Here is a 25,496-nt window from a genome sequence, read left to right on the forward strand (position 1 = left end):
ATGGTTGTATTGTAGCATGAGTTTCGTGCAGCCTCTAGTTTTACCAGGTGGAAACACTGTCCATATAATGTGAATACATGTAGAACTAGACATTAAGAGGTCCCTGACATTATTAGGCCTATACTAAACATAGTAGGGGCTTTTAGCTTGCCAACTTACAGGCATCCTCTGTATAGCAGTAGGAATAGCCTTAAAAAAACAACCCACTCTGCGGTAACGAGTCATATTTCTGACCCAAATGCCCTAAGTGAAGCCGTTAGTCTCATCTGACTGACCCAAGGGTTGGTGCTGGTGTGACAGGAGGCTTCCAAGTGTTCAAAGCAGAGGTCAAGCTTTCAGTTCATGGCTCGGTGGGGGGGGAAGCAGACCCACGTGAGACAGTATCAACGGCTGTAATGTTCAGTTTGAGGAGCGTCATTCTCTCTGGGAGCAGGAAATGGTGTCCATTCTCAGACCAGACCATTAATGTCATTTCATGTAGAGCAGCCATAGCATCTCTGTGACTGCACTCAGCCGGACTTTAGCAGGGCAGAACTGGGTGACTCTTAGTGAAGCCGTCCAAGGCCATAGACAAAATGGAACCACGTACCAACAAAAGGGACACAAGGTCACAATGTCTCTCTTTACCTTTGGCCTAATTGTAAAACAAATTAGTGGGAAAAATGTGGAACACTAATCCATCATCATGTGAAATGTTGAGTTAATCTAAATAATTACTTGTTATTATTTGTTGTAATCAAATTAACATTAACATTAGAACTAAAGTCAGTTAAAATTGGACTTGCAAGCATGAGAATCTAAATGTATAGAAGCAATACACAATTTTCCCAGCTCTGTAATGAAAAGGATAACAAGATTAGGTACATTACAGGAGTGTTAAAACACCCAAACATGCACACGTATCTTATTCTAGTAGAGATTAGAGGACATGTCTAATGTTGTGAACAAAATCATCAAGTCAACATTTTAGCTATTCTATCTTGAATTGCTAATAACTCCTTATCCACAAAGTGGATAAGGCGCATACTCATCCAAAGTGTGTGTGTGTGTGTGTGTGTGTGCGTGCGTGCGTGCGTGTGTGTGTGTGTGTGTGTGTGTGTGTGTGTGTGTGAGCAGCTTGTCTGCCCAAGGTTTAAAACATTTGGGACAGCAGTGAGAATGTTTATGAGAAACAATTCGTAGCTTAGACTAAACTCGAAGGATACTAGACTGGAATTTATTTTTTTAAGAACTCAAAACAGCTGGGTGAATACTCTCTTTATGGTATTTAAATTTGGCCAAGTAGAACCCCTTCATGGATTTGGCTCGCAACACAAAGTGATACTGATCTCTGTCTGTTAGGATTTGGAAGTCTCGTGATTTATTGTGTGGGCCTGTGAAGGAGAGTCCCAGGGAAAACAACATCTATCTTGGCACTGCAATTACTTATCTTAAAGAGATTGCAACATTATACTCCTTTAAAAAAAATATGCTCAATTCATTTAAACACATTTATTATGCACACAATAAAAACCTCAACAAATATATTGATCCTGGCTTAACCAGCAACCGTTACTCTATTGTTCATAAGCTCAGTAGTTTAACAACTATTAGAATTGTAGTAATGTCTGTAGACGAATTGTACTAGAAATAATTTGAAACAGTTTAATAAAGAATGTTAAACTATATTTAAAACTGTAATTGAACTTCAATTTATATCAATTATCTGATTCCAGTGGCCAGTTGGAATAGACAATCAACAACGTTTCCATTTTGCAGCAACAGCGCAAAAGGTTTCAACAACAATTAGTATTATGTCTGAGTCTAGTTCTGTGTTATCTGCTTTGTTTCGGAATGTGTTCAATACATTACGTTTTTTATTCATTATTACCATACAATACATAGATTAAGAATAAATGAAACAAATAATACAACATTGACCTATGTGAGCAGACAGATTTTGTTGCAACCCTGATCTCCTCAGGCAAGTATTTACAACCAGCAGTGATGCCTCTGAGGGTCTCAGGGTGTAAGACGGGGCATAAGGTTTATACAAGTTTACAAAGATATCTTAACATACCAGCAATACAATTTGAAATGTATTGTTAAAGCAATATCATCTTATTTTCTTCTTACACCTATAGCGCACACCCTTAACAGTGTGCTTCTTGTTTACATTTTCCTCTGCACACTCAGGTGCAGGACATAAAAACACTCTTTTGCTATTTATTTTCATTTTGCTGCACATTTATACTATAATATATAATTTTGCTTACATCTTTACATTATTTATTATTCTCAAGTTATTTACTTTTGGTGAGATAACTAAAGTTTAGTTCATTTTACCCTGGCTATGGACTGATTCATTATTAGTTGTTACAAAGCATACACAAGACGGCGGGTAGACAAACAAATATAGAAACAATTAGACAAACAAACATGAACTCGTAATATAATAAACACCAGCGCGACAGCAAAGTTCATTCAGCTCAATTTAGTCCGAATTAAGAGGTTTCAGAGGGGGTAGGGAATTATTGAAATGGAGCACCTTGACTCGCGCGTCCACCCTTGTACAAGTGCTAAGATCGTGCCTGAAGACCGTCCAAAAGCGATAACTAGCTTATCCTCTTGCGACACCACTACTCTATTCTAGTGGCGCTGTGAACCCCCGACCAGGAGAACATAGACTTTTTTCAGCTACCCTTTCTCTCCAACAACAGCACAGTTAACTGTAGTCCTACACGACCAGCCTATACACCCGCCATCGAGTTCATCACAACGATGAAACACCGTTTTGTTCTACACATGCTTGCCACTGCCCACCCGTGATCAATTAGCCTATCATTTTATGTATGCACCCCGGACCGCCACCAGCTCTTCCAGCAATAATGTAGGGAACGCTTCCAAGTAACGTAGAAAAGCCTCCATCAATGTACAGGGGCTGCATAACGGTCTTCTTCCTCCTGAAGTCAATGATCATTTCCTGGGTTTTCAGCTTGTTCAGCTGCAGGTTGTTTACTTTGCACAACGCTAGCAGTTGCTCCACCTCTTCCATGTACGCGGTCTCGTCACCCGCTGAGATGCAGCCCACCACAGTGGTATCATCAGCGAACTTTATGATGGAGTTGCTGGTGTGGGCGGGGACGAGATCATAGGTGTAGAGGGCGTATAGTAGGGGGCTCAGCACGCAGCCCTGTGGTGATCCGGTGCTGAGACTGAGGGACGTGGAGGTGTGGGTGCCAATCCTCACTCTCTGGGGGCGATCAGACAGGAAGTCCTTAATCCATAGACACAAGGAATGGGATACTCCCAGGACTGATAGCTTGGTCACCAGTCTGTCGGGGAGGATGGTATTAAATGCAGAGCTGAAGTCCACGAAGAGCATCCGTGCGTAGCTCCCCCTACTCTCCAGGTGAGACAGGGTAGAGTGGAGAGCTGTGGCGATGGCGTCCTCCGTGGACCTGTTGGCCCTGTAGGCGAACTGGTGGGGGTCCAGACCGGGAAGGAGGGATGAGACGATGTGGGGACGGACCACCTTTTTAAAAACTTTAGCGGGGGTGGAGGTGAGTGCCACTGGACGGTAGTCATTTAGGCAGCCGATGTTGTTCTTTTCCGGCACCGGGATGATTGTGGATGTTTTCAGGCAGGATGGGACGATGGCCTGGGACAGGGACTGGTTGAAGATCTTGGTGAAGATCCCCGCCAGCTGGTCAGCGCAGTCTCTCAGCACCCGTCCCAAGACTCCGTCTGGCCCCGCTGCTTTCCTCGGGTTCACTGCCTTCAGTGTGCGTCTGACCTTGTGCTCCGTGAGGGTGAGGCTGCTGAGGGCAGGTAGATTTAATGGTGTGGCTGCTTCCAATAGCCCTGTCTCGTAGCGGGCGTAGAAGGAGTTCAGCTCCTCCGCCAGCTGAGGGTCACCCCCGTCGGCCGAGGGGTGGCTGGGTTTGTAGTTGGTAATTTGCTGGAACCCCTGCCACACCTGCCTGGAGTCGTTGCCCCGGAAGCAGTCCTCAATCTTCCCCTTGTAGTCCATCTTGGCCCGCTTGATCCCCCGCTTCAGGTCGGCTCTGGCAGTGCTGTACAGCTCCCTCTCACCAGTCCTGAAGGCAATGTCCCTCTCCCTGACCAGGCGCTGCACTTCTCCAGTCATCCACGGCTTCTTGTTGGGATGAACCCGGATGCACTTATCCACAGTGACGGAGTCTGAACAGTGCTTGATGTATCCCAGGACCGCTGATGTGTACTGTTCCAGGTCCTCATGTTCGAAAATCCCCCAGTCGGTGTTCTCAAAACAGTCTTGCAGCTGTGGAGTGGCGTCTAAAGGCCAGGTTTTAATTGTCTTTATAGTGGTGGAAACACTTTTCCTGATGGGGGAGTAGGCCGGAATTAGGAGAAGGGACACATGATCTGACTGGCCTAGGTGCGCTAGCGCTTTAGCTCTGTAGCCCCCCTTAATATTAGTGTAGACCTTGTCCAGTGTTTTATCCCCCCTCGTGGCACATTTAACATGCTGGTAGAGTCTGGGAAGCACTACCTTTAAATTGGCATGGTTAAAGTCCCCCGCAATGATGTGGACAGCCTCAGGATACATGCTTTGTTGACTGCTAATAGTATCATGTAGCTGACTTAGCGCCGCGCTAGCATTGGCTTCTGGTGGAATATATACTGCCGTTATCAATACAACATTAAAGTCCCTCGGAAGGTATCTAGGTCGGCATTTGACTGTCATAAATTCTAGGATCAGGGAACAGTGGTTACTCACAGTGATTATGTTTGTGCCCCAAGAATCCTTAGTGTATATAATGAGGCCACCACCTCGCGTTTTCCCCGACAATTCTCGGGTCCTGTCTAGTCTATGGGAGGTGCGGCCAGCTAGCTCGATAGCTAAGTCCGGGATGGATGGATGGAGCCAGGTTTCTGTGACTATTAGCACGCAGCTGTCCTTCACAGTCCTGTTTGTTGCAACCTGTAGTCTCAGTTCGTCCATCTTGTTAGCGAGAGATCTTGCATTTGTTAAAAAGATACTCGGCAGCGGTGGTTTGTCCGGGCGGTTCCTTAGCCTCTCCAGCAGGCCGGCTCTGCATCCCCGCTTTTGTTTAAGTTCCTTTCTCCGTCTGCAACGATTAGTTCCGGGAATAGTGAACCATGGGTCTCCGGGATTCCTGGCGATTTCCGATGGGATGTTGTTTTCACGGATAAACGCGTCTGTAACGGCGCTTCCACTGAGTAATCCGATTTCTAGCAAATCATGTCTGCTGAAGATGTTATTTGCCCAGCATGATGTTAACAAAAGTGAAAAAAAGATATACAAATAAACATAAAATAACATTAAAAAGGCACTAGACTTGAGTCCTAAAGCCGCTGCGACTGGTCGCGCCGCCATGACCAACTTGTTAGCCATAAGCCATAAGCCATGCATGTTTGACGTGTTACCACTAGCATACCGCACCGCTGTCGAACAATACCGACACACCGTCCTCGTCCGATCCACAAATCGCACCCCATCATTGTTGTAGTCCACAGGGAACCCGAAATGTTCCCACACAGCTGATTTAAAAGAAGCAGGTGAGTCTTCTAGCTCCTGTGTGTTGTGTGAACTCGCCATAGCTACTAACTTTTCTTCTTCATGTATTGTGTTCGTTTTGTTCTTCTTTTTTCCCACTCGTAAAAAAAAAGGCGTATTCGCCGTGTGACTGCATGTGCCGAACCGTGACGTCCGAACCGTAACGTCCAAACCGTGACGGTACGGGACGAATACGGATACCGTTACACCCCTAGTTCTGTAGTATTTATATAAAAAAAACTAGAGGGTAGTTATTACATCATTTTAACTTGAAACGGGTCACGGGAGAACCGAACACAACATAAGGGTCTCGATTTGAACTGACAATTTTAGGGTTTGTGTTATAAATGTTCCTTCTTGGATTTAAGTGCAATACTTTAATTATTAATGTATTATGAACATTAAATAAAATGTCCCTGTAAATGGGCCCTGATCATAAAATGAATATCCAGCTCTGCACCTCAACGGCACATTACAGCCTCTTTCAGCACTTTGTTTTAGTTTATGGCTTAATTACTGTGTGGTTCAGTCTCCTCGGCTACCAGCAAAAAGCTCTGATATACGCTGTATACTTCCTGCCATGCGCCAAACAGCAGACAGACAGAACCTAGCTGGATATATAAGCTAGATATATACCACACTTATAATGTTGCTCCATGCATGCTGTTAGTGTTACACACATAAGGTTTTGGATTTAAAGATTCACACAAAAGCTACAGTGTAGTTATTGGGGAATCTTATGTGTTGTGATGTTTGTGCTGGAGCCGCTTCATCCAAAACAGCACTCCGGTTAGAGAGTTGACACGGAGACAGGAAGCACAGTCGTTGGACTTTATATTAGCTTGGTTCTTACAACAGATGTAGCAGTCAGGGCCGTATACAGGATTTCCTAAATACTGAGGTCCAAACATGTTAGGGGGGTTCCGGGGATACCCCCCCTGAGATTTTTGGGATTTTCAAGATCTAGTTAGGTGCTTTTTAAGTCCTGAGGGGGGTCACAAATCGGATAATATATTGATTTCAAACCATGTCAGTGGGCTGCAGCATACATTGTTTTTGAAAGTGTAATACATAAGAATCAGTTGATTGTTACTATTAATGATCAGGACATGCAGAAGAGGCTAAAATGATCACAAAACATTGTCAACATTCATTTTCCATGTCTCTCTCCTTTCCATAACCTGCAGCCTCTCTTCCATCTTCTTTAGTCTCTCTGTCTTCTTCCAGTTCTTTACTCTCTCTGTCCTCTTCTCTTTCTCTTTGTTCAATATCTCCCTCGTTGTTCACTTTTTGCTCCTCCTCACTTGTCGCTCCTGCCAGTGAATTAAAAGCAATTCAGCCATTTAGTTCATTTCACTGGTTTGTTTGCATTCTTTTTTTTATTTAAATCTGTTTTGTTTGATTCTCAAAAGAGAACAAAGATTGTGTTTTATACAATTGTATGTTATTATGACATCATAACTGCAATATATATATGTTGTTTTAAAAGAATGCCTATTGTCGATATTGTAAATGAAGACTATTGTTATAGATACATAGATAGATATATAGATGGATAGATAGGGTTATTATTAAGCCTACATTATTTTGTGTGACTGTACCTGCAGTTCCTCCCTGATTTCCATCACTTTCTCTCTCTCTCTTTCTCTCTGCCTGTCCTGTCTCTTCCTTGCCAACGCTGAGCGTCGACTGACGTAGTATTTTCATTATATCTGAGTCAGTGTAAAAAGAATACAATATTGTATCTTCAAAGTTTTACTCAAATTGAAATGAAAGAAAAGCATTACAACGTTTGTTAAAAGGTAATCCTTCTGACATTGGATGAATGTAATTAAATGTAGCTCTCTAGCTAGTTTATTCACGCAATTTAAACCAAAGTTTAGCCTATAGCTGCAATATCAGTTAGTGTGCATGTTGTCGGACGTCCACTGACTAACGTAGAGCCGCGTTCACACAGGATCTGCTGGTCATATGATGTCCTGAGGAACAGAAACACAAGCAGCCCACTGGACTCAGATCTCTAGATACTTCATCACTACTCCGCTGCTCCGATACAAGTCCGGGCTGCGGAGGTTTGTTGATACATGTCGTCTTCTTCTGTTTGCTTTAACCGAGGCTACGTAGTTATGCAGCGCCCCCATCGACAGTAAATGGAAGTACTACAAAGAACCCCGTTTAGTGCCGTTATTTCACAAGTTTTGTTATAGACACAGCTCGGAAAAAAATTACCGAGGTCCGGACCTCGGTGACCTCAATGGTGGATACGGCCCTGGTAGCAGTAGTGAATGAATGAATGTAGAGTAGAGATTGATGAATGAATGTAGAGTAGAGATTGATGAATGAATGTAGAGTAGAGATTGATGAATGTAGAGTAGAGATGAATGAATGTAGAGTAGAGATGAATGAATGAATGTAGAGTAGAGATTGATGAATGAATGGTTTCTGCAAAATACACAGAAATAGAAATAAGGTTCACATTACAATAACTAACCAGACTCTGGTTATTAATAATAAGCAACAGTGATACTAATTGTTGCTAAACACATTAGACACGTTGCAAACATACACATGGCTAATAAAGGCTAAGCTAGTATCTCATCCACACACTATCACTGAATAGCTTAACTAAGCTAACTAGCTAGCATTAGCTCCATTTATGAACAACATAGCAGCTAAAAGCGGGACATCAATAGACTCATTAACAAACAAACATGCATACAATCTTATAACATTACCAACACTAAAGATCTGCATATATGCTCACATTCTTCACGAACGCATTCTCTCTTTGACGATGGTAATTATGCATGTAACGATGCGACCGCAATAATGTCCTGTCATGAACGCACATTAGAGATGGGCGAGTCCTGATTCATCCGGATCATTAACCCGGATCCTAGAAATGAGCTGGTCTCCATTAACCCGAGTCCTTTGAGTCCTACACCTGGTGTGACGTACAAATTAAAACTATAAATTGCGTCACTCGCTACTCTCCTTATAACATGTAAAATAACATTACAACGTACTCCAGTCCATCTGCCTACCCTTTAGCAAGTAGGATAGCTTCAAGAAGTTATCGTTTGGCTCAGGGGAAGCGGATCAGTGAAACTTCCTGCAGACTCGTGAGGACTCAGAGGAGCCGTAAATTACGGCTCCTAACCGTAATAGCATAGCAGATCCAGAGATCCAAACTCGTCAAGTGCACGAGCATAGCTGCGGCCGGGAAAACATTTTACTTAGGGGGTGTGGCCAAAAGTGGGGAGAGATTAACAGTAACATGTTGCAGCCCCTCCTCCAGCTCCCGGCTCCCGCGGCTATATTATGCACGAGTCAACAGCAGACTCAAGCCTCATCCCAATACCCCTCCACGACTCCTCCTTTCCCTCACTCGCTTCCCTTCCTTGCGTCTTAGCTCCGCCTCCGTAAGATGCGAGCGAGAGACACGAGGAGGTGACGCGAGGACAGAGGAGTCCTCAGGTATTAATTGGGATGGCCTCGTTCACTCAAACGTCACTCTTACCCAACGTCTGTTAATGATGACATGTGCACAGCTGTATCCCCTCTCATCGGGCTTAACTGAATAACCCTTAGAACCGGCCCATTTCTGGTTAAATATTTATTTAAATGAATGAATCTTTCTCTTGTTAGTCAAGGAATTCAATGTATGATGGTTGGTCCTGCTTTTGTGTTCCGTTTTGGTGTAAAATGTAGCCTACATTTAAATAAATATATAATTATAGTAATGTGAAAGCCTTTTAGAAATGAATTGCACATAATAATTCCCACGGAGCTGTGAGCACTTATAGCACTTGTGATGCTTTTCCACTCATCTTCCAGTTGTCGGTTTTCCTCTGTTGAAATCGACCAGCTGTGAAGGTGGGGGCGGGGCTTTTATACGCGAGTAGTTAAAACACTTCCGCGTAGTCTGCTCGCGTGTATCCTACCTTTCGTCTCCTCCCGCACCCTTCTTCCCTCACCCCTCCTCGACTCCTCCGTGTGCATTTCAGCTATTGGGACGTCCTTCAACATGACGTGTCTTGATCGATTTCCGGGTCAAGTCCCGGAGGAGGGGAAGAGAGGAGTCGAGGAGGGGTATTGGGATGAGGCTTCAGAGATTCGCAAATCCTGACTCACTGTGCAAAACACAGCAGACTCGTGCGGACTCAGAGCCGTAACCATATAGCAGCAGATCCAGAGATCCAGCAGACTCGTCGTCATGCAGGAGTCAACAGCAGACTCAGATTCGCAAATCCTGACTCACTGTGCAAAACACAGCTGAGCAGACTCGTGCGGACTCGGAGCCGTAACCGTATAGCAGCAGATCCTGAGATCCAGCAGACTCGTCGTCATGCACGAGTCAACAGCAGACTCAGAGATTCGCAAATCCTGACTCACTGTGCAAAACATAGCAAACTCGTGCGGACTCAGAGCCGTAACCTTATAGCAGCAGATCCAGCAGACTCGTCGTCATGCAGGAGTCAACAGCAGACTGAAGAGGCTTCTCAATCCTTAAATTTCCCCTCCTCGAGACTTAGTCCCGCCCACAGGAGATGCGAGCGGAGGACCGAGGCGGCGAAGCAGCAGAAGTTTAAAGAAATGAGAACTCCTCTCCTCTGAGCGGTCATTTTAAAGCGACGTCCGTTCAACGTTGCAACAGCTGCATCAGCTGTCGAGTGTTTTGTCATAGCACTGTATTTTATAATCTCTGTTAGATCAGCTGAACATTGTTCCCCCACATATTTACTTTGAATTCATTGAGAGTGAGGTATAATGAGACAATAACAGGCTACAGATGCGGGGACACATACACACAAATATATTTATATAAATATATACATTTTAAAGTATGAGAGCACTCTTATAATAACGTAACACAATCAGAGACTGGATATATCTCCCCCCCCCCGCCCTCTCTCTGGTCGCTGAAATGGGGAATTGAAATTACGGGCCAAAAGTTGTATTTACAAGTATTAAAAGTAAGGATAGGACACCAAACCAACTGAGACCCGTCTGTCCGCCGCATCTACGCACTGTACAACATACATCTACACACTGTACCACACACACACCAAGGAGACCAGGGACAGTTGCAACACTTTTTGGGTTTTTCCCCAATAAGTAAAAAAACATTTACAATAGGATAGCCATTTTGCTATATTATACATTAGCAATATGTCAGCTACTGAAACAATGTATTTAAGATGTTTTTATGAAATAAGTACAGGTTGGAAAATGTATTTTTTTTTTTTAAACTCAACTGTTACAACTGTCCTTGTGTACAGGGACCGTTGTAACACATGCCAGGCACGGTTGTAACATGTTAATAACGGTTACCTTTTTAACACTACATGACAACAAATAGGGAAAGCTGTCAAATTCTAAGGCAACAAGCTTTGAATGGGGTTTCACCAAGTGGCAAACTGTGGGGTAGAGCCGGGACGCCAATACGGAAGTGCCACACACTGCAGTTCATATATTGGCCGATAGGCGATGGCTGCAGAAAGGAGCAATTTCCATAGACCCCCATGTTAAAATGCCCAATTTTACAGCAGAAAAAAACCCTGGCTCTATACATTTTATTATCGATATAGTTAGATTCCACCTTCATGATTATGGATCTGTGAGTGAATTGTTTTCTAACACAACCCTTTTATTTATATTAGGTCTTAAAGTTTGTGCATAAATTAGGGCGTGGTCACATTGAGTGACTGCTGCTGCTAGCTTCTGGTCTCTCTGCTAGCTGCTCCGTGAAGCTACTGGGACTCTGCCTGCTCAGCTCATCCAGGGAACACAACTTGAAGCCAGCTGTGGTTGTTTGTTCTTCATGCTTATATATCGGACTATTGTGACTCGCTCTGCGGTTAAAACAGACGGTGCATGAATGCGGTAAGTGAAATTCGAGTGCTTTATTTATGTGTTAATGATTTTAATCAGCTACGTAATGTATGGTAAGGCTTGGGTTAGCGTGTAGCGAGTGGTAGCTACATCGGTGCTAACGTTGCTAATCGTCGCCTCCAAGTTAAAACCATAGACTGTATATATAAAGGTTAAAACGAAATAGACAAGTGTTAAGTGGGATAATACCGTTGAACAAACGGCTTCTGTTTGAGGTTGATAAAATAAGGTTACATCCTTGTAACTTAGAGATATTTTATTATGTAGGAGGAACTGTACGCATCGCTAAGGTTAATTTAAATTGGCTATGCTCAAGTATGTAGACAAGCTAATGTCGAAGTAGTGTATGTGAAATCAACCTCACAATAAGATGTGTGTATATTACAATTATTAATGTCATATTTCAAGATGATTACTTAGATATTACAATATGGTTGGTTGAGCTGGAGTTCATTATCGAGCTTACACGTTAACGTCACAGTCATCTGAAGAACGAACCCAAACCTTGTTGTTTTTATTAATTGTATTACCAAATGGGTATAAAATAAACAGTAAGCATTGGTAACACAACTTCCAAAGTTACAGTAAAATAAAAAGAACCCTGACTCGGACAATACACAATCCAATATGTTCAACAGAAGATAATCAGTTATATTGTTTGTACACATGGTACTTTACATATATATATCTGTTTGTTTAAGGTGTCCAGGTGATGCAGACAGGCTGGACCAGAGAGTGAGAGACAGAACTGGACTCCTCACAGCAGTGAACTTCAGCTCAGAAAGACTCTATTTCTTACTGTACAAAGAATCAAGAAAGATATTGGTTTAAATAAATGAAGTATTGACTTGAATACACTGATATAAATTCCATTAAACAATACTAAATACTAGATCACATACACATCAGTTAAGTTGAGGGTTTTTTCCATGCAAAAAGTTACATTTAGATGTTAACAAGAAAAACCTTTCTAATGTAATGTATTGAAGGCAAAGATATTTAACACAGTGAGAACTGCTACTATTTATCTCTCAATATTGTCTGTAAAAAACGTGGTAAAAGTGATTATTTCAGTGAGACAACAGAGCAAGCTTCTACAGTTGCACTACGTTTTGATAACAGTTAAATATTATTTTGATAATAACATATATTTCAATGTTGATGAGCTTCATACTGTTCATTCATAATCTGATTGTCTTTGTAGCTCACTGTTGAAATAAAAAAAAACCATTACAATTACAAAATAATTATATCTACAGCCCCTAAACACACAAACACACTGCTTTCATAAACAGAGTTGGGTGTAACGCGTTACAAAGTAACTTTTGTCGGTAACGGAGTAGTGTAACGCGCTACTTTTATAATTCAGTAATCACACTACAGTTACTAACATTGCCCCGACACGCATTACTTCGTTACTTACTAAAATCAGTCATAATCAAACCTCAACAAACACCTGCAAAGAACACATGCTAAGATGAAGCTAACGCACAGCTATTTGTTGTTTACTTATATCACGTAGTCTGTTCTTCTTCTCTGTTTTCCGGTTGTTGCCTGTTTTGAATGACGAATACACACTACCGCCGCCTGCTGGTAAGGAGAGTTATTGCCACTCACACATGCGCAGTTCGTACGTGCTCGGCTGAAGTCTTGGCGGTGTCTGGTTACAGTGCAACACATGGCCAACACGCAGGAGAACACGCCGACGCAACAGCGTGAGCAGAGATAGACTGCGCAAAATATACAGATAGCAGGAGACAGAGGACAGCCACGGTCAGATAGGAAAACATTCAGGATCTGGATCAGTCTTATGCGACAATGGAAACTGAACTAAAGAGAACATTTGAAACTTTAGCAGTCTGCGTGATCTGCCTGCAGGGAGGGGCGGGCTGGCCCTGCGAGTAAAGTAACAAGACACTTTATGTAGAGAGTAACGAAGTAGTGTAATATATTACTTTTTTTAAAAGTAATATGTAATTTTTTTAGTAACGACCCTATCTCTGTTCATAAATAACACACTTGTTCTGCAATAATATGTTTTATGTTTCCTGTCATTTTTGTTAGGAAAGGACATGCCTGAAAGACACGACATTTTCTCCTTCTCTGAGGGTCAAGAAGAACATCCAAAAGGAACATTAAAAGCTGATGTTATGAGATTGTAAGACCAGTACAGGACATTCACTAAGAAACTACTTTTATTGTGAAAACAGTCAGCTGATCGAATGCACCTATTTCCACATCTACACTCCATCAGCTGATTATTTCTATTTGCCTCGCTTTATGAGCTTCACATCACTTGTGCCTTGTACCGCAGAGTTTGCAATGTCACAAATAAATGGGGCCAATCTTCAGTCAGATGTGAATGTGTAATCTAACATTTTCAGTAAGAATAATGGACAAAAGGAGTACAAATACAATTGATTGAAATGTGAACCAAAAGTTAATCAAATGTTTTAAATAAAAAGCACATATGGACAGAAGGTGTAAACCTATTAAATGTATAAGTAAACACATTTAGTCAAATAAAGTGACAGACTAGGCCTGTGCAGTTGGTATCAGCTTTGCCCAGCATGGGCTCCTCCATCAGGCCTGGTCCTCCTCGCTGAGGAAAGACCCTCAGTCCTCTCCAAACCAACAGACTGGACGTCCATCACACGGAGGTTTCTCCCTTAAGTCTCTGCAGCTCTCTGGGCACCAGGCTGTCTCAATCCGTCCACACTGAATATGAGAGGGGGAAAATGAAAATAATAAATGCTAGTTTAGACAATAAGAAATATAAAGTTGACTGTTGAGTTGCTCAGTTTTTTTAGATTGTCAATACTATTACTGTATAACTAATATCTCAGGTTAAGAGGCACATTCAAATAAAGATTGGTCTTTAAATACATGTTGTCTTTTGAATTGTTTGTCTAAAGTCAAGGATCTAGAACTGGTACTTAGTTTTAATGATACAGTCTGGTTATTATGCTGTTTGGAGGAGGCCTCACAGGTAAGAGCACTAACTAGCTACCATCACATGTACCTTAGCTTGACTTAAATGTATTAAACGTGTAATTAAGTGATATCAAAATATAAATAACCAATGTCATGCAAACATATTAATATTTGCTTGATTCCAGTGTTGAAATTAGCACAATTGCATACAAACGTTTTAAGATTCTGAAGTATTATGCTAAAAACTCAATAACTTAGATTATTATTTATAGTTTTGCTGAATAGTTTCATGTCCGCTTACCTTAGAAACGTAAAATTCGACGGCAGTGTGCAGATGGGGAGCATGTTAGCTTAGCTTGGTAGCTTCAGCTAGCTCTGGAACTTCCAGCTCGGTGGCAGCAGGTCCCGCCTCGGCTCCGCCTCTTTGCCCTTATTTGGAGCAGGCTGGAACAGGCGGGAGTTGAACTCTGACGTCACTGTCGAGCCGTTCGTGGCCGACTCCGCCTACTAAGGGCTTCTCGGCAACTCTGTATCCTATGGGTGACGTCACGGACCCTACGTCCATTTATATATACAGTCTATGGTGGAGATACTGGGTGAAGATATGCTTGATTTTTTTGCGTGTGCATTTTAAAAAATAGGTGTTTTGCATTATATGTATGTTCCTTTACTAAAGCAAATTTTGCACAATTGTGTTTTAATTTAATAATAATTGTATAATTAAGACATTTTATATATTCTAACTGTTTTGCAATTTTCTATTATTTGTCATTGTTTGTGTGCTATGTTCAAAATAAACGTTTTGGCAAGTAAGATCCGTATTGGATATGCAGCTATTACACGCAGGAGACTGTTGCACAACATGACAATTTTGTTAGAAGTCTACACTGAAACATAATTTAGAGCCAGAAACATAATGGACTTAATCAAAATTGCGGGATCCGTGAATCCAGGACAATGATCGAGTGAGACCAGTAGCCTACGAGTTAGTCAGCGGAACTTCACAGACTCAGATTCGCAAATCCTGACTCACTGTGCAAAACACAGTAGACTCGTGCGGACTCAGAGCCGTAACCGTATAGCAGCCGATCCAGAGATCCAGCAGACTCGTCCTCATGCACGAGTCAACAGCAGACTGAGATTCGCCAAATCGCAAAATAACCCTTTTTTTGTGATCAACATGTTTTATTAAAGCAAAAGACACTGTGTAGCGGAGGTTAATGTAATGTCAGTTTAATATGCTCGTGAAATGCAACAAGTTTTCGGTTTCACCGGTAGGATTTCTACGCTCTTGGTGATGCTGACTCATATGACTCAAATGACTCGTATGATCCGGATATCTTCAATGACTGACTCAGAAGACCCTGAGTCCGTAAAAGGATCCGGATTTGCCATCTCTAACGCACATGTGTAAAGTGTAAACTCTATGGTGTAAACAGCTCGAGGACCCGTAGCTGCGCTACTTTAGCTGTCCCTAAATGTGCCTGACTAAAACACGAACGATATAACGCAGATCAAGGAAAGCAAGGGCAATTTACAACAGTAGTTGTTGGCAATGAAAATCTTAAATCCTGGGCCCCGCCAACAGTGTAACACACAGGCATGAAAAAAATCTTTCAAAGCTTCGCCCATTCACTTGAATGGGGTGACGTAGAAGATTTTGAATCTTCGCCGAACTGCATTGTGGGGAGCGGAGCATGGCTTTGCAAGCATCGTGAGCATCAAAAGTTGAGCAATTTTCAACTTTTGATGCTCCCGATGCTTTCGAAGCTGGCATCAGCCAATCAAATCCCGTTTATGCAAATCCCGCCAGTACAAGCGCTAGCCAATCAAACCGCGTGCAAGCTGGAAGAGCCAAACCGCAGTTCATTTCCTCATATTCCAAACGAGAAATTACGGCAGCAAATCACCCGGTTCTTTACGACCAGAACTATTTACTGGGATACAAACCGGAGGAACCAGGCATGGAGGGAGGTGGCAGAGACAGTGTGTGAAACTGGTAGGTTTTCGCCTGTTTGGGGACTTTATATCCAGTTTACTTCGTTTTAACATTGCTATTGCTTTGTATGTCGGGGGCGGGAGATTCATGTGATTGGTTGTTGGTCACGTTGCTCGCAAAAAATCGCCAAGCTTCAGACACGCCCAGCATCAAGATTTTTTTCATGCCTGTGTGTGGACCGGCCGTTAGAAAAATGAGATAAGATAAGTCTTTATTTATCCATTTGGGGACATTTCATTGTCATAGCAGTAACAGATTCAGAGTGAAACATAGGCCATTACAGATAGGAGTTAATGCAGGGATAACAAGAACATATAAGTAAATATGTTGGTAAAACTAAGAATATAAATAACAAAAAAGAAACAATAAAACACCAAGTAGCTGAATTGATATACACACAGACATGAGTGGAGATCATTCTGGATAAATATATTCACATGGCTATGTTCAGGTATAAGTGGCAGTCCTAATATATGAAGAAATAAAGTAATGTTTTACGCTGGTTTTATTTACATTGCATCACGGAAATGAACAAACTGGAACTTTACACATGCATTAGTGGAGAGGTGTCAGAGCAAGAAGGCTCTGTATTTTAGTCGGATCAGGACTTGAACCGGCGACCCTTCAGTTGCCAAGCCATGTCCCTACAGATTGACTACCCTACCACCCTCTATAAGTAAACACTGTCCATGTAATATACTGTAGATGTACTGTAGTAGTTCATCAGGTCAGCCTGTTTTGAAATGGTATGCCCCCTTGTGGCCAAACATATATAACTGCTAGCTTTAAGTTGACTTCCCTGTTCTCTAACACCCCCTCCCTGCAGGTATGGCTGTGTGGAGGCAGTATGGAGGTGCTGCCTTGCTCCAGGGTGGCTCACATCGCCCGGATGAAGAAACCCTACCTCAGTAACATCGCTCTGCACACACGGCGGAACGCTCTGCGAGTGGCCGAGGTCTGGCTGGACGAGTACAAGTCCAACGTGTACCTGGCCTGGAACATCCCCATGGAGGTGAGGGATGCTGGGCTGCTGGGCCTGTGGATGAAGCTAATCATGGTGGCTGCTAATGCTAACTGTGCTCATCTTTTATTTTAACATAAGCAGGACTTCGCTACAACTTGTTATAAACTGGGAATTGGTTGAATACTTTTTTTAAACCTCTAATCATCCTGAACAATTTGTAGATGTTGTACTCAAAATGTACCCCATTTCAATAAATTAAACTACTGCACACTTTATAATGTATTGATATATCATATTTTCATAGTTGATTTACGATCAACTTATTGTTTATATTTGTACATTGTGCCTTTATATTGTGTGCTCTATAGATATATCTTTCTATTCTTAATAAGCATATATTTACTGTCTTTTACATTTGTAATGATATATTTTTTATGTTGCTGTTACAAGAACAAATCTTTATCCGGGATGAATTTAAGTATCTGTTATCTAATCTAATGAAATCCGATTTATCAAAATATTGCGCTAGTTATCAGTAGACAACAGCAACGTTTCTATTAAATGTTCTGGATCATTATTGGTAAACTGAAAAAGTCCTCTGTAAAGCAGAGACATCCCATAATGACTGCTGTGCTCTTGCAGAACCACGGTATTGATTACGGAGACATCTCTCAGAGAGTGGCTCTCAGGAAGAGGCTGCAGTGTAAGAGCTTCGAGTGGTACCTGGACAATGTTTACCCAGAGATGAGGAGGTACAACAACACGGTGTTCTACGGAGAGGTGAGTCAGCACAAACAGGAAGGAGAAGCTTGGATGAAACAACCGAGAACAGATGAGTCAGTGATAGATTAGACAAATACATCCTAAGGGCTATTTAAAAGAACACCTCATGGATGATGTCCCTACATGCTGTCTGAGCTGTGCCATTTTAAAACTGTAAAGCAATGTTTTTAAATGTTTAATCTGCATTTGGATTCAGCTGTTTTTATCTTACTGATGATCTCTTGAAAAAGAGATCTTTTGATCTCAAGGGGCTTTCACCTGGTTAAATAAAGGCTACAAACAACACTGACTGACCTTACCTTAATACTGTACCTCACACACAAGATTGATAATAACGTTGACTTTTGACTTTGATTAGGAATTTAAACAAAGAATTGCAGTAATGACAAATTGATGTACTCCAAACAGGAAGTTAGCATCACAAGGGCACCCTCAACAAAAAGCAATGATTTGGGAATATTGCAGAACATTAGCTCTGTAGCAAACCAACTTATTTAGTTTATGATAATTACACATTCGGAAGTGGTAAAATGCAGACTCATTATCGGTTGTTAAGACTTGTTCGCCCATTACTCTATGGAGCATGATTTTCAAAGATGCTTTTTATTTTAGATTCGTAACTCCAACGCCAGCCACCTGTGTATGGATCAGGGTATAAAGGAGAACCACACGGCCACCCTGCACCCCTGCCACGGCACGGGGCCTCAGGTAACACCGGACCCTCGACCTAATTGCCTCAGAGTGCCTCTCTCACCATGTCTCTGCTTCCTCTTCAAAACCTACACCACTCATGAGTGTCTTCCACACAGTGACATGATTTACAGCTGTGTCTCTCACACAGGCTGCAATGGAATCCTCTTAGGAGAGAGTTCTGCCGTCAGGAAGAAAATGTTCCCATGTTGCACTTTTTGTGCTGAAGTCAGCCAATGTCAGTGCTTCAGCCTGCGGGGCCTCTCCTTTTAGCTCACAGTGGTAAACGAGTGCAGAGCAATCCCCCTGAAGACGCACTTAAGTGGCCAATTTCAAGTTTTCCATCTGAAAAAAGTGGTCCCTAGAGTATAAAGAGGTTACATGTCAAATGTAACATTTCAATCAGGAGGGACATGTTTTGATTTACCAATATAAATGTATTACCAAGAATGCACAGATAAATGTAATGGTGTTTGGCAATTAGACCCCATGTGCGGCAGTGGGAGAGAGGGGAAGAACAGAGCCGATAAACACCCAACATCCCTTTGAAAGTGTGCGACTCCAACATACGTTTATATCATTTTTTTATTTTTTATTTGATTGCACATTTTTACTTTTACAGTACTTACGCTTATATACATATTTAAATGATATTTGATTCATCTTTGACGTTTTACTCTAACATGCTAGTCTATATACATTTATTTTATTTGTTTTATCCTTATTAGCACATTTTTACTTTACATTTCATATTTGGATTTAATTTCAATGCGCTTAATCTTTTATTGTGCATCTTGCTTTAACTTGTTTCTTTAATTAGGTTTATTTAGGTTTGCATATTCTTACTTGAATTTTTTTTAATTTAACATAAAAATAAATTCTGTAAATATAATTGTATCTTTTATTAGACATTTTACTTTAACTTGTTGTGTCCTTTTACATTTTTTATATTTTATTTTTACTTTACCATAATTGTGTGTCCCCTCAGATAGGGCGGTTCACCAGGGAGGGCCAGCTGTTCCTGGGGCCCCTGGGCAGCACGGGGGAGGAGACCCGCTGCGTGGTGGATGACCAGACCAGCAGTCTGCCTCAGCTGCTCAACTGTGACAAGGTGACCAACGTCAGGCAGAAGACCTGGCACTTCTCTCAGGTGAGGGGGAGAGGAAATAATGAAACAACAGATTGTTCTCCATTTCAGTGACTTGTGCTCAAAAAGTTGCACTGTAGAGAAAATACACAGAGCTGTTTTTGATGTATGAAATAAGATGAAACTCCACAGTGGCAAAGCCCCGGGGGTGGATGAGATCCGCCCAGCAATTCTGAAGGCTCTGGGTGTCATGGTTGACACGTCTCATCAACGTTGCGTGGAAGTCCGAAGCAGTACCGAAGGAGTGGCAGACCGGGGTGGTGGTTCCCCTTTTTAAAAAGGGGGATCAGATGCCAATTACAGAGGCATCACACTACTCAGCCTCCCCGGGAAAGTTTACTCCAAGGTACTCGAAAGGAGGGTCAGGCCAATTGTCGAACCTCCGATTGAGGAGGAACAATGTGGATTCCGTCCAGGTCGTGGAACGACGGATCAGCTATTTACTCTCGCAAGGATCCTGGAGGGGGCCTGGGAGTACGCTTATCCGGTCTACATGTGTTTTGTAGACTTGGAGAAGGCGTATGACCGGGTTCCCAGGGAGTTACTGTGGGAGGTGCTGCGGGAGTATGGGGTGAGGGGGTCTCTACTCAGGGCCATCCAATCTCTGTACTCCCAAAGCGAGAGCTGTGTCCGGGTCCTCGGCAGGAAGTCGGACCCATTTCCGGTGAGGGTTGGCCTCCGCCAGGGCTGCGCTTTGTCACCAATCCTGTTTGTAATATACATGGATCGGATTTCGAGGCGTAGTCGTGGGGGAGGGGGTCGGCAGTTCGGTGGACTAAGGATTGCACCACTGCTTTTTGCAGATGCTGTGGTTCTGATGGCTTCATCGGTCTGCGACCTTCAGCACTCACTGGATCGGTTCGCAACCGAGTGTGAAGCGGCTGGGATGAGGATCAGCACCTCCAAATCTGAGGCCATGGTTCTCAGCAGGAAACCGATGGACTGTCCACTCCAAGTAGGGAATGAGTCCTTACCCCAAGTGAAGGAGTTCAAGTATCTCGGGGTCTTGTTCTCGAGTGAGGGAACAATGGAGCGTGAGATGGGCCGGAGAATCGGAGCAGCGGGAGCGGTACTGCAGTCGCTTTACCGCACCGTTGTGACGAAAAGGGAGCTGAGCCAGAAGGCAAAGCTCTCTGTCTACCGGGCCATTTTCGTTCCTACCCTCACCTATGGTCATGAAGGATGGGTCATGACCGAAAGAACGAGATCGCGGATACAAGCGGCCGAGATGGGTTTTCTCCGCAGGGTGGCTGGTGTCTCCCTTAGGGATAAGGTGTGAAGTTCGGTCATCAGGGAGGGACTCGGAGTTGAGACCTAGGACCAGGTGGAGGGATTATATCTCTTCGCTGGCCTGGGAGCACCTTGGGACCCCCCAGTCAGAGCTGGTTGATGTCGCCAGGGAAAAGGAAGTTTGGGGCTCTCTGCTGGAACTGCTACCCCGCGACCCGACCACGGATAAGGGGAGAAGATGGATGGATGGAATAAGATGAAATGTTATTGTGGTCATGTTGTTGACACACCGACAACAGTTGGTAATAAATCAGCTCTCATGTTCATTTGTTTTCCTTAAAAAAAACCTGTAAAATTAAGAAATATGTGAATTACATTGAATACTGTCTTTGTCAAGAAAATGTATCGACAGTTTTTGAACCATAACTGTGAAATTAGGCTATTTAGGGAAGGTGCTTTTTCTTTGAAGTTTTAACTTTCCTTAGCATATTTCATTGATATTCCAGAAGTGCTAACCCTAGACTACCTTTCTGTTTCTACTGTGAGTAGATTCGCTAAAGCCACATGTTACTGTTGATTCAGCTTGTAAGAGACATTAGTGTGCACCTCACACTGAAACAGGAAGCTGTTCTTATTTAAATACACATTTGATTCTAAGCTACATTTACCTGCATAGTATTTTACCAATGACTGCTGCCTTCTTCCTTTCTTTTCGAACTGTTGCTCAAAGGATCTTTGTCTCTTACTGCTTGTTACATAGTCAGTCTGGGTAAACTGCGTTTGTTCTCAATGTACAACAGAACGACCTAAAAGCATACGAGAGCGTTCATAAATATAGAGCGGTCAAGATTGGTGGTTATTATGTTATATTATAAATCAAATGTCTTTTTTTAAATCGCCTAATATCATGAAGTACATTTGTCTTGGCCTTTACAGAAATACAAACATGAAGGACAGTGTGGGAAAAAAGAAGAAAACAACGGAATAAAATTACAACCTTGACAATCCAAAGGAACAAAGTGAATGTCAAATACAAAATAAAACATAAAATACAGTACAATATAAAAAAACAATAGCATGACTTGAATTCATTAGAAAGTTTGTATACTGTAGGAATAAATATAAGTATCGTAGGGTATGCCTTTAAAATGTAATACTTTGATAAAGTGTGATCGTATTCGGTAAATGTCATTCAGAAATGTTAGTGCAATTAAAAAATATAATGCAGATAAGAAATTTAATCACAAAAATAATAGCATAGTAGGCATTAGGGGTGCAACAACTAATCGACTTAATCGATTAAAATCGATTACCAAATTAGTTGCCAACTAATTCAGTCGTCGATTCGTTGGTGACGTCATCACGTGTGTTTTACACCCCGTTAAGCTCTAACTTTATTGGTCTTTGTATCGGTACTGGAGACATTTAAAAAAGATATGTCATGTATTATTGCTACAAAGACATTATATCGCAGTCTTAGTGTCGCCAACTCGTTTCTAATATGCAAAAAGACAAACAAATGCGTCTATGATGTATTTTCGATCTTTCTCTCTTACACACGGGCAGCAGCAACACACACACGTGGGAGATGGCGGAGAGAACGCGCTCCGAGGTGGTTAAACTTTACCCGACCTCGATGTGGAGAATGCTCGTTACCAAAAGTGGAATAAGAGTTTAGCATGTAAGGGCGGTAACACGAGCTATTTGTCTAAACATTTAGCAAAAGTGCTCCACATCCAGACGGAGGAATGCACCGGGTTCGACTGTCTTTCTAGTAGCTCTGTAGCCCCGTCCACAGTAACGTGTCCACGTCAGGTGTTATGTATGCTAGCAGCAACACACGGAGCTAACTACATTATACAAACATAATGATTAGAGGTAACAGAGTTATTTGCGGACTTTTGGTGACAGAGCCTTCAGTGTGGCATCTCCCAACCTCTGGAACTCTCTCCCCCCCGAAATCCGCAGCGCCCCAACCCTGGACATTTTCAAAAAAGCCCTCAAAACGCACCTTTTTACCAAGGCTTTCCCCACTGTATAGTTAGTTTAATAGGTTTATTTGTCCGCTACTTCCCCCCCCACCCCCTTAACCTGTCTGCCTTTTTTCCCCTACTCCCCCCCCCTACCCGACTTTTAAAGCGACCTTGGGTTTCCTGAAAGGCGCTATAAAAATATTATATATTATTATTATTTAGTTTGTTAAAGTTTCAGCTATTCTTATATTTACAGTTGTGTCATCAGATTATTTAATACGATTTGTTAAAACACTGTTGTTTCTTTTGATGTGAAATATTATTTATTTAATTTGAATAAAAAGCAATGTTAGTTTTGTTCACAATTTAAGTTATTTCAATAATATATTTATTTTGGAATCAAGTATTCATCTTTATTGTCTTCATTGTTAGTTTCCACATGCCTAAAACAACCTCAAGCTAAATCTAAAAGTTGATTGAGAAATTGTGCAAGGCATACAGTAATAGTCCGAATAGTCGATTAATCGTTTCATTAATCGATAGATTAATCGATTATCAAATTAGTCGTTTGTTGCAGCCCTAGTAGGCATACACATTTCATTTAAATAGTCATAGTATATTGTGTTTTATAGTATGTCGTATAAAACATGACATAATATTAATTTCAAACTATTCAAAAAATGTAATTTGATACATTAGCTGAGGAAATGAAATGAGGCATGGATGGAGTCACTTTCTTCCTCAGTCACATGGTAACTGATGAATGTCCTCCTTCTCCTCCCCCACAGAATGACACCATCATAAACCGAGCGTCAGGGCGCTGTCTGGAGGTGGCCAGCAGCCGCCTGGTGCTGGGGCCCTGCTCCGGACAGAGGTGGCTCATCAAGAACACCATGAAGCAGTAGGGACCAATACCCCCGGGACCCCAGGGGCCGTTAAGAGGCCCCTGAGATCGGCCCCTGAGATCTGCCTCTGCCAAGGCACAGCAGGCATCTCAAGAAGTGCCAGAAGAGACCTCTCATTGATGCAAGGCTTGTGAAAAATTACGTTTCTTTACAAAGCGGACATTAAACATAATGCAGGTTCAGAATGAGGACTGTATCTCTCCACCTGACCGACTTCTGATGTGACGTTGCCATAAATCCTGTGCCACGTTTTGTCTTATGTGGAGGAAAAATAAGGCTTCTACGTCTTCAAAATATGTGTTCCATTCTGTATCATGTAACGTCTTGGAGATATGTAAAAGAATAAAACCGCTGAAATTATATTTTCAGAAATGATCAGAATCCATCGTAGTTTGTAATGGGCTTCGTTAGTGGTTTTAATCTCAAGTGACCTTGAAATGAGGGACTGCATTACATTTTGAACATGAATGCCCCATAGTGGTTTTTATAATCTTCTGAAGGGAGTATTGAGCCTGTAAATATCTATACTTTGAAGAAAAAGGCATTAACTATTAATAATACTTGTTCTATCAGAGCCTTATTGTTTTGCAGTTATTGTGAATCATAAAAAAAACACATTGTCGAGGGCTACTGGGCTGGATCATGGTCTAATATGTTGTGGATGTCTTTTTTTATTGTCCTTTTTCCATTGGATAGCAGCAGATGCAGCACATCTTGTAGCATGCTTGTTCGTACTGCACACGGGGAGAGGGCTGAAACAGGCTGCAGGCAGGAGGACTGCAGGACAATTATCTTCCAATAAGCTACTGAATTCCAGTGTTTGCATGGTTACTGTTTCCCAGAATAGAATGCTTTAATAAAATTCTAATATGGAGAAAAAAAGAGTTTCTGATAATGATACAATATTATTCAGTTAAAATAAAATAAACTGTTCTAAGCCTTGTTTTGGAGGTGACTTTCAGAGAACCTATTCTGCTTGTTGGGGTTCTCCCTTTCCTGTAGTGTGTCCTATAGGTTTTTGTGCATGTAAATGGTCTGCAAAGGCTAACATCTCTGTGTTCCCTCCTGATGGAGTTTCTCTCCCACACCCCCCCCCCCCTGCCTCAAACGCCTCGATTGTACTCCTTTGTTTACTTCCATAACATAGGCTGCGGCCACACGAGGACGAAAACGATCGTTTGCGTTACTGTTTAGTGTCATATAGACCGTTCGGCCACACGAGGACGACCGAATACGGCACTAAACGACTGAGGAAACGATAACGGGTCCCAAGGTGGATAGAACAGCATACGCAACTCTCTGGGGGGTCCAACGGCTCCGTGTGTACGCCCTATACGATCATTTTCTGATAATGATGAGGCAATAGCCCCGCCTCTGCTGCTCACCCCCGCGTCAAAGTAAACTGCACCCTGAATTCAGATTATTCATCTTTCT

The 25,496-nt window shown here is 42.2% G+C and overlaps 1 protein-coding gene across 1 annotated transcript in view; it reads left to right on the forward strand.

The window, feature by feature from the left end:
* galnt17 (polypeptide N-acetylgalactosaminyltransferase 17) overlaps window positions 1–24,898 on the forward strand; it is a 67,703-nt gene extending 42,805 nt beyond the window's left edge. The window contains exons 7-11 of the mRNA XM_034096800.2: window positions 17,197–17,382; window positions 17,977–18,114; window positions 18,730–18,825; window positions 19,796–19,957; window positions 23,946–24,898. Coding sequence (XP_033952691.1) covers window positions 17,197–17,382; window positions 17,977–18,114; window positions 18,730–18,825; window positions 19,796–19,957; window positions 23,946–24,062 — 699 coding nt within the window. The 3' untranslated portion in view covers window positions 24,063–24,898. The remainder of the gene's footprint in view (window positions 1–17,196; window positions 17,383–17,976; window positions 18,115–18,729; window positions 18,826–19,795; window positions 19,958–23,945) is intronic.
* The last annotated feature ends 598 nt before the right edge of the window (window positions 24,899–25,496 follow it).

The sequence above is a fragment of the Pseudochaenichthys georgianus genome, chromosome 13, assembly GCF_902827115.2.
Source record: "Pseudochaenichthys georgianus chromosome 13, fPseGeo1.2, whole genome shotgun sequence".
In the NCBI taxonomy this organism is placed as follows: Eukaryota; Metazoa; Chordata; class Actinopteri; order Perciformes; family Channichthyidae; genus Pseudochaenichthys; species Pseudochaenichthys georgianus.